The sequence below is a fragment of the Juglans regia genome, chromosome 1, assembly GCF_001411555.2.
Source record: "Juglans regia cultivar Chandler chromosome 1, Walnut 2.0, whole genome shotgun sequence".
Classification (NCBI taxonomy): Eukaryota; Viridiplantae; Streptophyta; class Magnoliopsida; order Fagales; family Juglandaceae; genus Juglans; species Juglans regia.
In genome coordinates, this window is record NC_049901.1 from 40,319,161 (window position 1) to 40,334,995 (window position 15,835).

The window sequence follows — 15,835 nt, forward strand, 5'->3', positions numbered from 1 at the left end:
TATATACAATTTATCACTATAATTGTAAAAAATTTAAAATATTAATTTTTTTTTTTATATTTTTCCTTCCATAAATTAACAAGAAGATGTGTGATGTTCTTCTTTCTGTTCTTAAATAAACAAAAATAATCTTGTTAGAGCAAAATGAAAAAATATATATATATATATATATAAGTATATAAATTACTGAAAATTCATGAGATTAGAGTTAATTGCTTCATCTAATACCCTCTTTGCATTTCTCTTTATATTCCACACAAGAATTTCTAATTTATGATTGTAAAATGGCTGCCAGTTTTTTGGAATAACCATTGGGTGGCTGTATTTTTTTTATTTTTTTTACATATATTTTTTTAACATTTTTAAATATATATATTTTTTAAAAAAAATCATAATATTATTAAAAAAATATTTACTTAATCACTAAATAAAAATAAATAAAAAAAAAAACCCAACGAGCTACAATAGTAGCTTTTTCCATAACCATTTGTATGACTGTAATTGCCCCAGTATTTGCATTTAATATTCCTTAAAAAACACGGCATTTTTGGGAGTGCTGAAACAAGCAATCAACCGACGAAACAGAAACCGAAGGGAGAAAGTAAAAACTAGCGACTCTGACATTAGACTTATAATGAAACCATCAAATTCCTTCCCACCCAACAGCTGAGGCTCTCACTCTCTCATCAACTACTCCCAAATCTTATTTAAGTACCCGAACAATTCTCACAACCACTTCATCCAAAACCTTCAAATCTCCTTTGTCTTCTCTGTTGATTTGTTCTTCCATTGCCATTGTTTCAGTTACCATCTCTTAAAATGGCACCAAATTATGTGACTGAGTCCCCTCTGGAGAGGAATACCCTGGCTTCTCTTGACCAAAAGCTGGCTCTGGCCAAGCGCTATTCTCATGGTATCTTTGCTTTACTTTTGCTGTAGCTTTTTGCCCTTTATTTTCTTTACCTTTTGCAAGACATAATTTCAGTTCAAGCAAACTTAAAACTTTTTCATGGCAGACCATGTAGACTGTAGTGGATATAATGGATTTGAGTGTCATGTGAGTGGTCTCATGATGTTCTGCTTCATAAGATTCAAGTGGAGTCTATCTTTCTAATTGCATTGGTTGTATCCACAAAAATCATTATGATGAAGTGGTCCTAATTATGGGGTTAGGATTTTAAAATTCCATAGTCCCCTTACTACCCAATAGCAACATTGAGGCCATTTTTTCATGCTTTTCATGCATAAAGATGAGCTCCCTTTTTGTTTTGGGGGACCATGCTTATGAACCCTATGTCGTTTTCTTCCTTTCCTTGCTTCTTCTTCTTCTTCTTTTGACAAGCTTACTAATGCACTGAATTATTAGATGGAAATTTGACTGATCTGAGGGATGAGATTGATGATTTTGAAAGCCATGATGGATGCTGCAATTATTTTGCGTACAGCTATAGCTAAATAATCTGATAATATAACTTTCGTACACCTTAAAGGTTCTCTGGGTATATTGTAACCTTACTTCAATATCTTTTCGTTTCTTTCATGGATAAGCAGACGGTGTAATGGCAGGAGCTAAAGCAGCTATTGTTGCTAGTATTGCCACTGCCATTCCAACAGTTAGTTTTCTTTCTCAAAACTGTCACAATTTTTTCTTAAGAGTGGTTTTCACAAAGATCCATAAATTAAACCACTAGTAAAAGAGCTCAAATGTTTTCATTTACTCATTTTATGTTTTATACGCAGCTGGCTAGTGTTAGGATGCTGCCTTGGGCAAGAGCCAATCTCAATCACACTGCTCAAGCTCTCATAATCTCCACAGGTTAGCATCACATCATCATCATCATCATCATCATCATCATCATTATCATGTTATTTCATTATCAAATTCTCACTGGAAATACTTATTTACTGGCAGTGGCGGGAGCAGCATATTTCATAGTTGCTGACAAGACCGTTTTAGCAACAGCTAGGAGGAATTCGTTCAAGAAATTATCTAACGATGAAGTATAAATTCCAATCACAAATATGGCTTGCAATTATTGTTCTACCTCGTTTCACAAATGAGAAGCCAATTATCATGTAAACCCATCTTCAGAATAAATAAATAAAGATGGGCTTCCGGCCATCAGCTTTATTAATGCAAATCATCTTCATATACATATGCCATCTCTTTCAAGTTACAACATTTCACCAATAATCTTTACATGAGCAAGAACCATTTTTAAAATGGTGAAAACGGTTCCTATCTCTTGCAATAATTTCCCTATTGAAGATCTTGGATATCAGCTTCGTAGCTGAATGACAATTTCCACACACGCGAAGATTTTTCACAATTCTAATTGTGGCCCCCGGCTTTGTACTGATTAGACCAAAAGCAATGGCTAACTTCTCACTATGATGACTCAAGGCCCCTTCCTTCCACTCTTCATCCATGTCATAAAGCACCTCGGATGTATCTGGCACGAACCCAGCCATCTCCAAAAGTTTATCTATTTCGTCCAACATTTTATAGATGTCTTTGCCGAGGGGATGCAATTTACCACCAACAAGAAACTCATGAACAACACTATCCACCTCAATGGAGGTACATCCTGGAACTTTCTTCATTCCCTTATCTTTCAGCCTGGTTCTTATTCTAGCCACATCATCCCATCTACCAGCTCCTGCATATATATTTGATAAAAGCACATAAGCCCCAGGGTTTTCGGGCTCCAATTCAAAGAGATGCTCTGCGACGTATTCACCCAGTTCTACACGTCCGTGAAGTCTACAAGCTCCAAGAAGAGAACCCCAAATGGCCCCATCTGGCTCCATTTCCATATTCTTGATAAAAGCTTCTGCTTCATCAAACATCCCAGCTCGGCCTAGAAGATCTATCATGCATCCATAGTGTTCCAGTTTTGGTGAAATATTAAAATCCTGGATCATTGAACTAAAATATTGGCGTCCAAGTTCTAGTCTACCGGCATGAGTACAAGCAGATAATAAACCAACAAATGTTATATCGTCTGGTTTGAGTCCTGCATCGACCATTTGTTCGAAAAGCCTAATAGCCTTATCTGCATGTCCATGCATTGCTAACCCAGATATCATCGCATTCCAGGAAGCCAAGCTTTTAGGATTCAAACCATCAAAGACTTGTTCTGCTGCCTCTATGTTTCCACATTTAGCATACATGTCAATTATACTCGTCGAAAGAGAGCCATTGGTCATATTTTCAAAGTTCTTATCTATATATGCATGAATCCATTTGCCAAGGTCAAGAACACCCAAGTGAGCACAAGCTGGAAGAACGCCTAATAGAGTCACATCATTAGGCTCAGTATCTGATCCTAGCATTAACTGAAAGAGCGCCAATGCTTCTTTGTAGAAGCTCATATGAGTATAACCACCAATCATGACATTCCAAGAAATCACATCCCTTTGATGTATTCCATCAAATAACCTTCGAGCTGTTTCCAAATCACCGCACTTTGAGGACATATCAATAAGTGCATTAACAAGCCGGAGATTTGAACCTAGCTCATAATGGTCCTCAATCCAAGAATGCACCCAATTTCCCAGTTCAACAGACCCCGACTGCGCACAAGCTGAGAGTACAGTTAACATGGTACTCTCATTGGGCGGGACCTTCATTTTCCTCATCTCCTCAAAGAAAGCCAATGCCTCTTCAAACCGAAAACACTGAGCATAGCCCGCAATCATAGCATTCCAAGATACCACATCTCTCACAGGAATTTCGTCAAAAAGCAGACGAGCAGCATCCATATAGCCCCTTGAAGCGTAACCAGTAATCAGGGCCGTAAACGACACCGCATCTCGAAAAGCGCTTTTATCAAACACCAAACGCGCATCGTCCAATTCACCATTTTGAGCATACATATTAATAAGCGAGGTATGCACAAATGCATCGCACTCAAGCCCAAGCTTCAAAACGTGTGCATGGATCTGTTTCCCTTCATGGATGGCCCCAGCTTTTGCACAAGACTTCAAAACAAAAGGAAAAGTATAAGAATTCTGCTGTGTCCCACACAGAAGCATACGGACATAGAAATCCACAGCTAGTATTGGGTTGGAGCTCAACGAGTGCCCTCGTATGATTGTGTTCCAAATGAACACGTTGGGCTCTGGGATGGATTCAAAGAGTAAGAGCGCGTAAGGGAGGTCGCCAAAGGGCGATGTGGCGCAAAACTCGATGAGCTTGCTTAGCGCGAAGAGGGTGTTGTGGAGGCCGGTCTTTACGATGTGAGAGTGGATTTGTTTGAAGCCGTGGATGCTTTTGCATTTGGAGAGGAGGAGAAGAGATGGGTGGCTTTCGAGGAGTTTATATGGAGGATCAGACGCTGGGGCGACATGGAGAGCGGAGGCCAAAATATGCACCGGTACCGAAGATGGAGAGAGGAGCATTCCTGTATACTTGGTCTATCTCTTTCTGAGGGCTATCTCTTTCTCCCTCAGAAATTTCAACAACTTGAAATATTAATTTTCTCTGTCAATAATAATAATAATAATAATAAATGATATATACGATTTTTTAAACAATTTTGCTTAAATTAAAAGATAATAAATCCAAATTTTCGTAAAATTTTTTATGCTTTTTATGAAGTATGGAAATTATATTAACCTATTATAAAATAATTTTATTTATAGCATTCTTCAATGAAATGATACAACTAAATATCCCCGATTTCTTTTTTACCATTTAGATCAAGTAATGGGGTTTAGTATTTTTTTAGCTAGATAAGCAAGGGTCAACTTTTGTTAAGACAATATAAATGATTACCTCATTTGTTTTTAGAAATGAAATGAAATGAAATGAGATTAAAATAAAAAAATTGAATAAAATATTATTAAAATATATTTTTTAATATTATTTTTATTTTAAGATTTGAAAAAGTTAAATTGTTTATTTTATTTTGTGAGAATTTGAAAAAATTATAATAATGAGATGTGAGGTTTTCAAAGTTTTCAAAATTTTGAGTTTTCGTCTTGAAAGCAAATCAGACAGTGTACATGTTTTCGTCAGTTTAAGTTTCTATGACAAATAATGATTTTACATAATATTATAGCAAATATCCTGAATTTGAATCTTGAATCTATACTTTATTTCATTTAATTAAATATTTCACATGTTGAGCACATTCATTGAGGGAGAATATGGCCCACATGTGAGAGAGGGTATTAAGACAAAATGTAAATGATTAAATTTATCTTTTTCTATTAGTTTTAACTTTTCAGATAAGCATTGATTTCAAACTTGAAATGTTTTATCATTGTAAATGTTTTAAATTAATTTATCTCTACTCGTGCTAATTTTTCCCATTTCTTTAAATTACCTTTATTCCCATTTCAGACCCTCTCTCTATCTCTTGTTCCCACGCTTTCTTTTTTGCTTGGTGCCAAAGACAGAACCAGAAGGTTGAGGTAAACATTAGCAATTTTTTTCTCAGAATGTATCGATTCAGAATAATCTATGAGACAAATACTTTGGCTTTCGGGGAGTCTCTCTCTCTCTCTTAGAGTAATCTATGGGTAAAATACTTTGGCTTTCGAGAAATCTCTCTCTCTCTCTCCAAAACGCATGAAAGCACATAGTTTTTTTCTTCTCAGAATATGGGTCTAAGAGTTTACATGGATACATGATTGTGGGATTTTACAGCATATGGAGAGAGTTGGCATCGTGGGATGTTTGTATCTAGAGAGAGAATTTGTGGTACAAAATCCATTGTAAATTTTTTACAGTTTGCTTCTAGGGATGAAATTAGGTGACCTTCCATTTACGAATTGATGGTACCTTTTTCTGTGTTTGAGTTTTTTTCCTTGTTTTGGATCGCCCCTCAAAAGGGGTTTCTTTTGTCAACAAATGCTCATGGTCCGGTTGCCATAACCTTAAAAAAAAGTTACAATGGAGTTCATTGAAGTAGTTTATTACCACTTAAATTGAGGTCGTTCCTGTCAAGATGTTTATCACCATTTAAATTTAGCAAAGTTTATGTGGTCATATCAGGAATACCAATTCCTTCCGCACTCGCAAATTTGGATGCTAACCTAAAATTCAATTTACAATTTAATTGGAGTTTGTTTGTAGTCAAGCTTTGACCCTGATATTGCTTAATTTGTTCAGGGCAATAAACTTAAGCATAGATGTGTGTCGAACAATTCTTTTTTAATCTTTTTATATAAATAAAGATCAGAAAGGAGTTTTCAAAATTTATATTTTGTCATAAAAGAGCTAATTTAGGTAATGTATGTAAGGGGTGAGCTAATTTAAGGTATTTTTATTTTTATAGTTAAAGAGCTAATTGAGCTTCACAGAAGTTTCTCAGAACTCTCATCTACTTATTGTATGAATGTTTTGGAATTACCTATTATTTAACATGATTGTGGAAGTGTCATATTGTCAATGCTCACACATGCATATATAAAGTGTTTCTATGTCCTGCAGGATGATATGTTGTTGTGCCCTTTTTACTCTTTTATGGAAATAGAAGTGATTGCTTCAACAGGGTTGTATGTTATTTAATAGAAATGGATAGAATATATCCAAGGCATGCCGGACTGTCTTAACAAAAATGGTTGGCTTAGTAAAATTTATTGAAGTTAAATAATACATATCCATGCTTAACAGTACCCAATATACTTTCTTATATTTGTTGAATCAAATTATATTTTGGTGACACCATTTACTAATGTAGAAGGAAATATGCCTAAACTAAAGCCTAAGTTTTTCCTGAAACAAAGTTTATATATTCAAGTACTATTACCATTCGTGTAATTAACTTCCTTTTCTTTTTTTTTTTTTTTGGTCCACCACTAACTTGCCCTGTTATTATCCCCATTTGATAAGATGGGTAGCAAAGAATGTCTGACTTTATTTGAGTTTTTATCAAAACAAGTGGTACTTATCAAAATTTAGAATTTCACAAACTTTTTAATTGAGTTCCATAATCTCATTTTTTTTTCTTTTTTCTTTTTTCTTTTTCCTTTAAAGGATGGATTCACAACTCCATGGAGTTCATTTCTTTACTACTCTCTTACAAAATGGAGAAGAAAGCTACAATGACTACCTTCTCACATTTTTGAATGACTTAGAATTTCAAGTTACTCCTCCCAACCCAAAACAAGCAACTGCTAGAAAAATAAAATCTAGACAAGAAAACTTTAGTCTAGAAGATGACAACTTACTAGTGTTAGCTTGGCTTAATACTAGTTCGGACCTGATCAATGAGGTCAATCAATCTAAACATTCATTTTGGGCTAGAGTATATGAATATTATGACAAAAATGAAAAAATCCACATCTTGTGAACTTAGTTCCATCTCTATCTCAATGGCTTAAGAAAGAGATTATTCACCTTACAAAAGAGAGGCTTGATTTGGATCAATAAAGAGAAGATAAAGAAATTATGAGGATGGACACCTCAAGTTTACCTCCAATGCAGCAAGAGTATTTCCGTAGCCTTCCAATTAGAAACCAATTAGAAATACTTGAGAAGTAAAGGTCTACAAAACCATGACTGGATATGGTATGGGTTGCAAATGAATATTTTTTGAAAGGTAACAATGCAACCACTTTTGAGAACACTCATTTGATAATTTTTTTTTTGTATAGAACACAACACAAACCTGAAGCCATAATTGCAAACACATTTGGAAGTTCTTCTTTGATAGTTTTTTGTATAAAATACAGCATAAACCTGAAGTAACAATGTAGCCACATTTGGAAGTTCTACTTTGATAATTTTTTTGTATAGAACACAACACAAGCCTGAAGCCACAATGCAGCTAGTGGATAGTTATATTTTTATTTATTTATTTGTACAGAACACAACTTAATTTGCACACTAAACTATCTTAATAGTCTAATGGGTTATCTGTTGGAAAAATTATGACGATGGCACACTAAACTATGAGTTTTTATGGGAACTAAAGTGTTGTTGTGAATGATTTGAGACTATTATGTGAATGAATGAGCATGATTAAGTTTTATTGATAAGGATTAGACACTCACCAGAATTGATAAGGATTATTTTAATAGCCAAACTTTAGTAACTACTGTCTTAATAGTCTAAAGGCAGGTTGGTGCATAAAGTACTATGTAATAAACCTTACAAAATTGAAATTGAGTCTCACATATCACCTATTTAATAAAATGACAAATGGGCCGTACTAGAAATTAAATAACACAACCATACATGCATATATAGTTTTTTGAAGTTAAGGTTACATCTTGTACAAAATAAGAATATAACATTAGGCTAAACATAATGAAATGTAAAATACAAGTACTTAAGATTGACTATATATTTGCCATAAATATTTGATAAGATCCGATTGGAGTTGAGAATGAAGTCATCGATTTCAAATGTGGTGATAACGTTGAATGAAGTTTACAAATTCTTTTGTATGCCATGGGACACTGGCTCTTGGGATATTTCATCATTTTGTTCATAAACAGAGTCTTCTACTTGAAGATAAGAATGTCACTCATCTTCTATGATCATAATTTCCTTTAGTGTTTGTCGATCAAAAAATCGTACATGTCCGCATAAAACTACAAATTGAGCTTGAAGCACTCCAAATTCCCGTTCTACATATTTTCTTGCTGATTCTTGAGCTACAACAATTTTTTTATTTTTTTATTTCCATGTGGAGTATGAATTGTTTTGACAAACGTCGACCATAAAGGATATATATATCATCAACAAGAAAATATCCCCATTGAGTAGTCATTTCCATTTGTTGAATAGTTGACCTTCAGAGCATGTCCTTCAGCAAGCTCTCTAAAAACATAAGATGTTCTAGGATATTAATATCATTATGAGAGCCTGGTAATCCAAAAAATGCATGCCATATCCTAAGGTTGTACGATGCTACGACTTCTAAAATTATCATTGGTTCATGAATGGGACCACAATACATTCATTTCCATGCACCTGGACAATTTTTTTTATTTTCAATGCATGCAATCAATACTCTCTAACATCCCAGGAAATCCATGACTTTCTCCTGCTACGAGCAATCTAGCAATATCGATGTTGTTTGGTGATCTTAAGTACTCGTTGAAGAAGATGCTAATGACAGCCTTAACAAATTTCTTCAAACACTAGATTGTTGTATTTTCTGCAATTCTTAAGTATACGTCCACAAAATCAGCAGATACTCCATAAGCTAATATTCTCATCACAATAGTTATTTTTTGAAGGGAGAAATGCCCAAGTCTTCTAGCAGCAACTCTTCTTTGGACGAAGTATGGTTCGTATGCTTCGACTGGAGCTTGAATACGCAAGATAAGATGACGTTGCATTCGGAACCTCCTACAAGATAAATTCGGAGGATATATGGGTGATTCAGCAAAATAATCTGCGAAAAGGTGTTGATGGCTTTCAAAGGAATTTCTTCGAATGAATATATGACGCGGAATAGAATTACGACGCGATGCTGAGCCTCTTTCATTACCCAGATGTTCTTCTTCTTTAGCAAGAACTAAATTTAATTCCAACTCCTCGTCAGATGATGAAGAGTCAAATATCTCAAAGACGGGATCCATAATAACTATATAGATTATAGAAAGAAGAACTAGAAGAATTGTGTAAAGAAATAGAAATGAAGATGTTGGTGAAATTTTATAAATAAATTGTGTTATTTATAGTTGAAGTTTTTAGAAAACCAAATAAAGATTCTCATCATATACTAAAGAATATACTAAGAATATTCTTTCACAATTATCGAAAATGGATATTTATAGAATATATCGAAGAATATCATAAGAATATTCTTATACAATTATCGAAAATGGATATTCACGAAATTTACCGAAGAATATCTTAAAAATATTCTTTTACAATTATCGAGAATGAATATTTTCATAATATACTTTGATTGTATTTTCATGATATAATCTCTTCTTTTTATTTTTTGAATTAATTTATATTTTGGTTTAGTTTATAAATTTGGATTAATTTAAAATAGAACATAGTTATATGACATTGTATATGGAGAGATATTGCAAATATAAAAAGATATGAAGATATCATTGGTAGTTAAAGAAAATATTTGAAATGAATAAAAAATATTAAAAATTATTAAAAAGTATAATATTTAAATGATATAAAGAAAAAATAGATAAACTAATGTATGGTATATTGTAAAAGTCAGTCTGTAAAATAGAAAAAATGAATTTTGATGATGTATTTTAAAAGATAGGATGAATAATCTATTGGGAATGCTCTAACTTCAGTGAGTTATTATAAAAGACGGGAAAGTTATTTTAAATTATTATTATTATTTTGAAAATATCTTTTTGCTCTTCATTCATTGCAAAAAGTCTAAAGAAAACGTAAAATAGTAAAATTTGTAACGTCGTTGCCAATTAATTGTTGTGAAAAGTATGGATTTTGTCACATTATTTTAAATTAGTCCCTACAAAAGGTTTCTAGCTAGCTAGTTCTTTGCAAAATATCACACAGATGAGGCACTCCTGGATGGGGGACCTCCTTCCCGCCCCTGCCCTTTAGCAGAGGTTTTGCCCCTTCTTCTGGTGGGTGGGGGCCCCTACCCACCAGACAAAAACCACCAACCAGCAATCCAGATTCATAATCAACCACCAACCAAATAAAAACCATCGGCCATGTTTCAATGAACCAAACCACTGAACCAGTGAACAAAAACCAACGAGAGAGAGAAATAGAGAAAGTGTGTGTGAGAGAGATATACCGGCTAGGGTTGACAAAGAAAGGGAGAGAGAGACCATAACAGCGATAGCGATCAGCTGGGGATGATGGCGATACCATAAACCAATGGCACAAAGATTGAGAGAGAGAGAGAGAGAGAGCCCAAGGACTCGAGGAATTGAGGAAGGGCTGGGGGATTTTAGTCAAAATCTTATATCAAAATGACATCGTTTTATTAAAGAGAGTAATTTTTTTAAAATACGGACTGGGCCCAATGCGAGCGGGCCCAACTTGGGCCCTGTCCTCGTGTCAATGCTCAGGTATGGGTAGGGCCCCGCATCCTGGCATTTGACGACCGGGGTCGCTTGGCCGCCCAAGCGGAGGTTGGTTGGTGGAGGGTGGGCGGACCTCCGTGGCGTTATTCACCCCACTGATGCTATGAAAAAGTGTAAAGGATTTTTGCTTGTTGCAACGAAATCACTCGAACAAGATGACTCAAAAGATCAGTTACTTGCTTGATTATTTTTTTAATAGGTTTTTTGGTTTGTGTTAAACAATTGAAACAATAATTACAACAGTTGAAACATATATTATATATTGAGAAAAAATATTATTTATTATCCTTAATTATAATCATCAAATGAGTAGAAAATAAATAAAAGATGATAAATAGTATTCTAATAATTTAATATCAGGTTAGAAAATGATAATTAAAAAGTAAAAATAATATTTATTATATTGGAATAAGTCATGTAGCTAGCTTAGAGAAAAATTAAAGTCGAGATAAACATTCGAATATTTCGTCCCTTGCTGTCATTTAAATAGTAATTCAAAATTCAAAATGATATTAGGTGTAAAAATTTTTAATTATATGTGTAAAACATTTTAATTATATCGCATCACGTGAATACTTTTCAGACTACAAAACTTTCCAATCCTAGTCCTTTAGAGCATCCACATTGGTCTATGCATCTATATATGTAAAGTCATATTTGCATAATATGAGCTTAAATTTCTCTACATTAGCTTATGAATATCTAAATATTTAGCTAGTTATGAACATTATTTATGTAGATTTGGAGATCTACTATTCACTCTACAAAACATATTTTATTTATTATTTCTCTCTCCTCTCACTCTCTCTCGACAATCCCCCCAACGGGCAACGGGATTATTTTCTATTTTCTCCCCCATAAGGTTTCTGGTTCTCCATTCCTCTCTCAACTCGAACAACCCAACGGAAGATCAAACCCATGCACCTCTCTCTCACGATGGCTGTTGATGGAGCTTGCAACAGCTCTGGACTCGTCACGGTTGTGTTTTATGTTGGCTCTCTACATTTCAGGTATGAAATCACTAGGTATGAAATCACTAGGTTGAAAAGCAAGTATTTCTCCCTTTGTTTCTTTACGGTTTCAATGTGCTGCCATCCCTTCACGATTTTGATGATGCTGCTATTTCTTCATTTGTTGTTCTTGGTTTTAGATTAGGGTTTCAATAATGCTGGTTTTAGATTAGAGTTTCTTTATTTTAGACCTCATGGACTAGATTTTCTATTCTTGCTTTTAGATTTTGCTCTTGCTTTTAGATTTTTGCTTTTACATGTAAATTTTAGCCATTGAACTCATGTTTTGTCCCGCTGATTTGTCCCACTAATTGTTAGATATTGGGTTATATTCATGATTTGTCTCACTGATTCATTTTATATGGGTTATATCCATGATTTGTCTCACTGATTGTTAAATATTTATGCTAATGTTCATATGGGTTATGTTCATGATTTGCTCCACTAATTGTTAAATATTGATGCTAATGTTCATTTGGGTTATATTCATGATTTGTGTAATATGTGCACCTTATTTTGTTGGTGTAATATTTTGATTTGGGCAATATGTGCCCCCTATTTTTAGCTTTATTTTACAATATATGCAATATGTGCACCCTGTTTTGCTGGTGCACCCTGTTTTGCTTAATATGTGATGTTTTAATAATATTTTGTCCTTCTGTATTTTGTTGAAGGATGAATGCTTTGATTGATTATAATCCCTTCTTTACCACACTATTGGAAAGTGGTGAGGGTGGTAGTAACAACCCTACTATGGATGTTGTTTTCGTTGATGTCCAAGCGACAACCCCAATGGAAAAAAAGGGCACCTAAATAAAAATCCCAATAGGGTGTGTCATTTATAGTTTAGGAAGATACTCTCCTCATTTCAGCTTGGCTTAACGTTAATATAGATTCCGTACTGGGGACTGACCAAACATCCACACAATTGTGGTGTAGAATTTATATTTACTACTCCACTTATAAAAAACCTAACGGTCAAGAACGTTCTATGAATTCTTTGACCAATCGGTAGTCGACCATTCAAAAATGTGTCAATAAATTTTGTGGTTTCATGGCCCAAGTTGAAAGAATGCATCCAAGCGGTGCAATCGAGCTAAATAAGGTATAATTGTTTAAAAATATTGTTTCTGTTTATTTCTTGTTATTGTTCTAATTATTAGTGATTTGTCCCACTGGTTGTTAAACAAAATTGCAGATTGATAAGACAAAAATCTTGTACCGAGAGACCCAAAAAACCAACTTCACCATTGATCATTATTGGAATATTTTGAGACACCAACCGAAATGGCAAACACACATGGAAATCATAAGAAAAACAGACAATGCCTCACATTCAGGTAGTACTCCAAACTCAGTACGATAGGGGAAGAGATGGAAAATGTGCCCATGGAGTGTGAGAGACCTCCGAGCAAAAAAGCTGTAAAAGAAAGAGAGAGAAAAAAAAACTAGGGAAAGAAAAGATAATGAATTTAGTGACGCCTTAAGGGAAATGACACATGATAGAAAGATTCATATATTGGAGAGAAAATAATCAAATTTGAGGTTAGACAATGAGAGGTCTGAGTTATTGGCTATTAAGAAGATAAGGGTTGAAATCAAAATTAAGATTTAAGAAGAAAGATATATAATACTGGCCAAAAAGAAGAGGAAAAATGATATGAAAATTATGAAATTGGATATTGGCTCCATGAATTTTGTGCAGTAAGAATATTTTCATAATCTTCAAATGGAAATAATTGAGGAACAAAGGAATAAGGCAATATCTCATATATAATTGTATGCTTTGTTTTGTTCAGTTTTTGATAATTTTTTTTACTGTGGTGATATGTTTTGGATATTATTGTACTGCTGGTTCTATGAAATGGAAATCTTTTTTTTTGTACCTTTATATGGAATTGTATTTTGTTGGTGGTAGGTAGGTACCAATCGATTGTGTGAATTTTGTTGTTGGTGGGGTTTGGTTTTTGTTGCTGCTTGCTGATGGTGGAGCTGCTGGATGAGTTGTTGCTGGTTGCTGGTTTTTCTTGCTCCTTGCCGGTGGTGGAGCCGTTGGAGGACCCAATGCCAATGCTGGTTTTTGTTATTGCTTGCTGGTGGTGGAGCCGTTAGAGGACTTGTTGGTGGTTGTTGGATGTGGTTGCTGCTGCTGGAAATTTGTGTTGTTGAAAATTTTTCATTCCATACTCTTGTTGAAAATTTGTGTTGTATCTTGGAGAAATTTATATTGTAATGAATTTGTATCAAAATCAAATTTTTGGAACTTGTATCAAGTTGATTTTGATACATGAAATTTGTATTATGTTGACATTACAAACTGTTTTTGAGAACATAAATTGTTAACTTGATATGGAACTTGACATGGATCTTGTCTCAAGTTGATTTTGATACATGAAATTTGTATTAAGATGAACAGTACCTTGATTTAGCAGATCACCTAGTTGATACATGGAATTTGTAATTAAGGTGACGTTAATATGTGTTGTTTAAGAGCACAAGGGATTCATTTTTTGTGTATATAAATTTGATGTATTTTATTATATATGAAATTAGGGGTGATAATCGGGCGGTCCGGACCGGGAAAACCGACCGGACCGGCCAATTCGGTCCGGACCGAACCGGACCGAGAGTTGTTCCGGTCCGGTCCGGTCCAAAAATAAGAGGACCGAATTAATTCGGTTCGGTCCACGGTCCGGCTGGTTTTCGGACCGGACCGAATTAAATATATATATATAATTTAATAATTTATATATATTAAGTATATAATTTTCATTTGACTAATTAACCTAATCCTATCACTAATTCATCATTAAGTAATTATTAACTAATACACATTTATAAGTTTATACTAATAGTAATATTTATAATTTTATAGTAATACTAAATTATTAATATTTATACTAATACAAGTATTATATTAATAGTCTAGAGTCTACTTCTAGACTCTAAAGTCTAATATGGTATTAATAAAAATATATACTAATAGTATATTAGTAAATTAGTAATAGTCTAACATAGAGTAAGAGTCTAAGACAATAGTTAATAGTTATAGACTTATAGACTTATAGTTATAGTAATATAGTTATAACTTATACTAAATCACTATAACTAATATTAGTATATTACTAACATATAGCTATAGCCTATACTATATTACTAATAGTCCAATACTAATACTATTAATCTATTATATAGTTATAAGTTATAACTTATATTGATCATGATTGATAATAACTAATCACTATAAGTTTATAGTATTAATGTATTATTATATAATATATAGTATAATAGTATTAGTATAGTAATAGACTCTAATATGGTATTAGAAAAAAATATACTAATAGTCTACTTCTAGTACTAAATTACTAATGTATTATTATATAATATATACTATTAGTATAGTAATAGACTCTAATATGGTATTAGAAAAAAATATACTAATAGTCTAGTACTAAATTACTAATGTATTATTATATAATATATAGTATTAGTATAGTAATAGACTCTAATATGGTATTAGAAAAAAATATACTAATAGTCTAGTACTAAATTACTAATGTATTATTATATAATATATAGTATTAGTATAGTAATCCTTGGCAAAATCTGTATTATTATTATTTTTTGTTGATACTCCATATATATTAACATACAAAATCAGTGGGTAGCAATCCTTGGCAAAATCTGTATTATTATTATTTTTTTTTTTGGGTTTTTTTTATTTTATATAGATTAGTTTTAACTTTTAACTTTTTTTTTATCATTGTATTTTTCAAAATCAAGTTTTTTAAATAGTTTTAGTTAAAAAAATATACCAAATT

General features: G+C 33.2%; 2 protein-coding genes across 2 annotated transcripts; one reads left to right on the forward strand and one right to left on the reverse strand.

The window, feature by feature from the left end:
• The first annotated feature begins 614 nt into the window (after positions 1-614).
• LOC109006264 (early nodulin-93-like) lies at positions 615-3,208 on the forward strand. Its single transcript, XM_018985482.2, has 4 exons — positions 615-913; positions 1,552-1,613; positions 1,741-1,816; positions 1,913-3,208. Exons 1-4 carry the CDS (start codon positions 820-822, stop codon positions 2,005-2,007), a joined length of 327 nt encoding a protein of 108 aa, XP_018841027.1. The 5' UTR covers positions 615-819; the 3' UTR covers positions 2,008-3,208.
• On the reverse strand, positions 2,088-4,442 carry LOC109006263 (pentatricopeptide repeat-containing protein At1g08070, chloroplastic). The gene has a single exon (XM_018985481.2). The coding sequence runs from the start codon at positions 4,402-4,404 to the stop codon at positions 2,185-2,187; it is 2,220 nt and encodes a 739-aa protein (XP_018841026.1). The 5' UTR covers positions 4,405-4,442; the 3' UTR covers positions 2,088-2,184.
• Between the last annotated feature and the right edge of the window lie 11,393 nt (positions 4,443-15,835).

What these genes read in the sequence shown, in the direction of transcription:
- LOC109006264 (XM_018985482.2), top strand. Translation starts at nt 820, where the DNA reads ATGGCACCAAATTATGTGACTGAGTCCCCTCTGGAGAGGAATACCCTG. An exon ending in GGCCAAGCGCTATTCTCATG is followed by an intron (nt 914 to 1,551) that starts GTATCTTTGCTT and finishes ATGGATAAGCAG; the next exon opens with ACGGTGTAATGGCAGGAGCT. An exon ending in TTGCCACTGCCATTCCAACA is followed by an intron (nt 1,614 to 1,740) that starts GTTAGTTTTCTT and finishes TTTTATACGCAG; the next exon opens with CTGGCTAGTGTTAGGATGCT.
- LOC109006263 (XM_018985481.2), bottom strand. Translation starts at nt 4,404, where the DNA reads ATGCTCCTCTCTCCATCTTCGGTACCGGTGCATATTTTGGCCTCCGCT.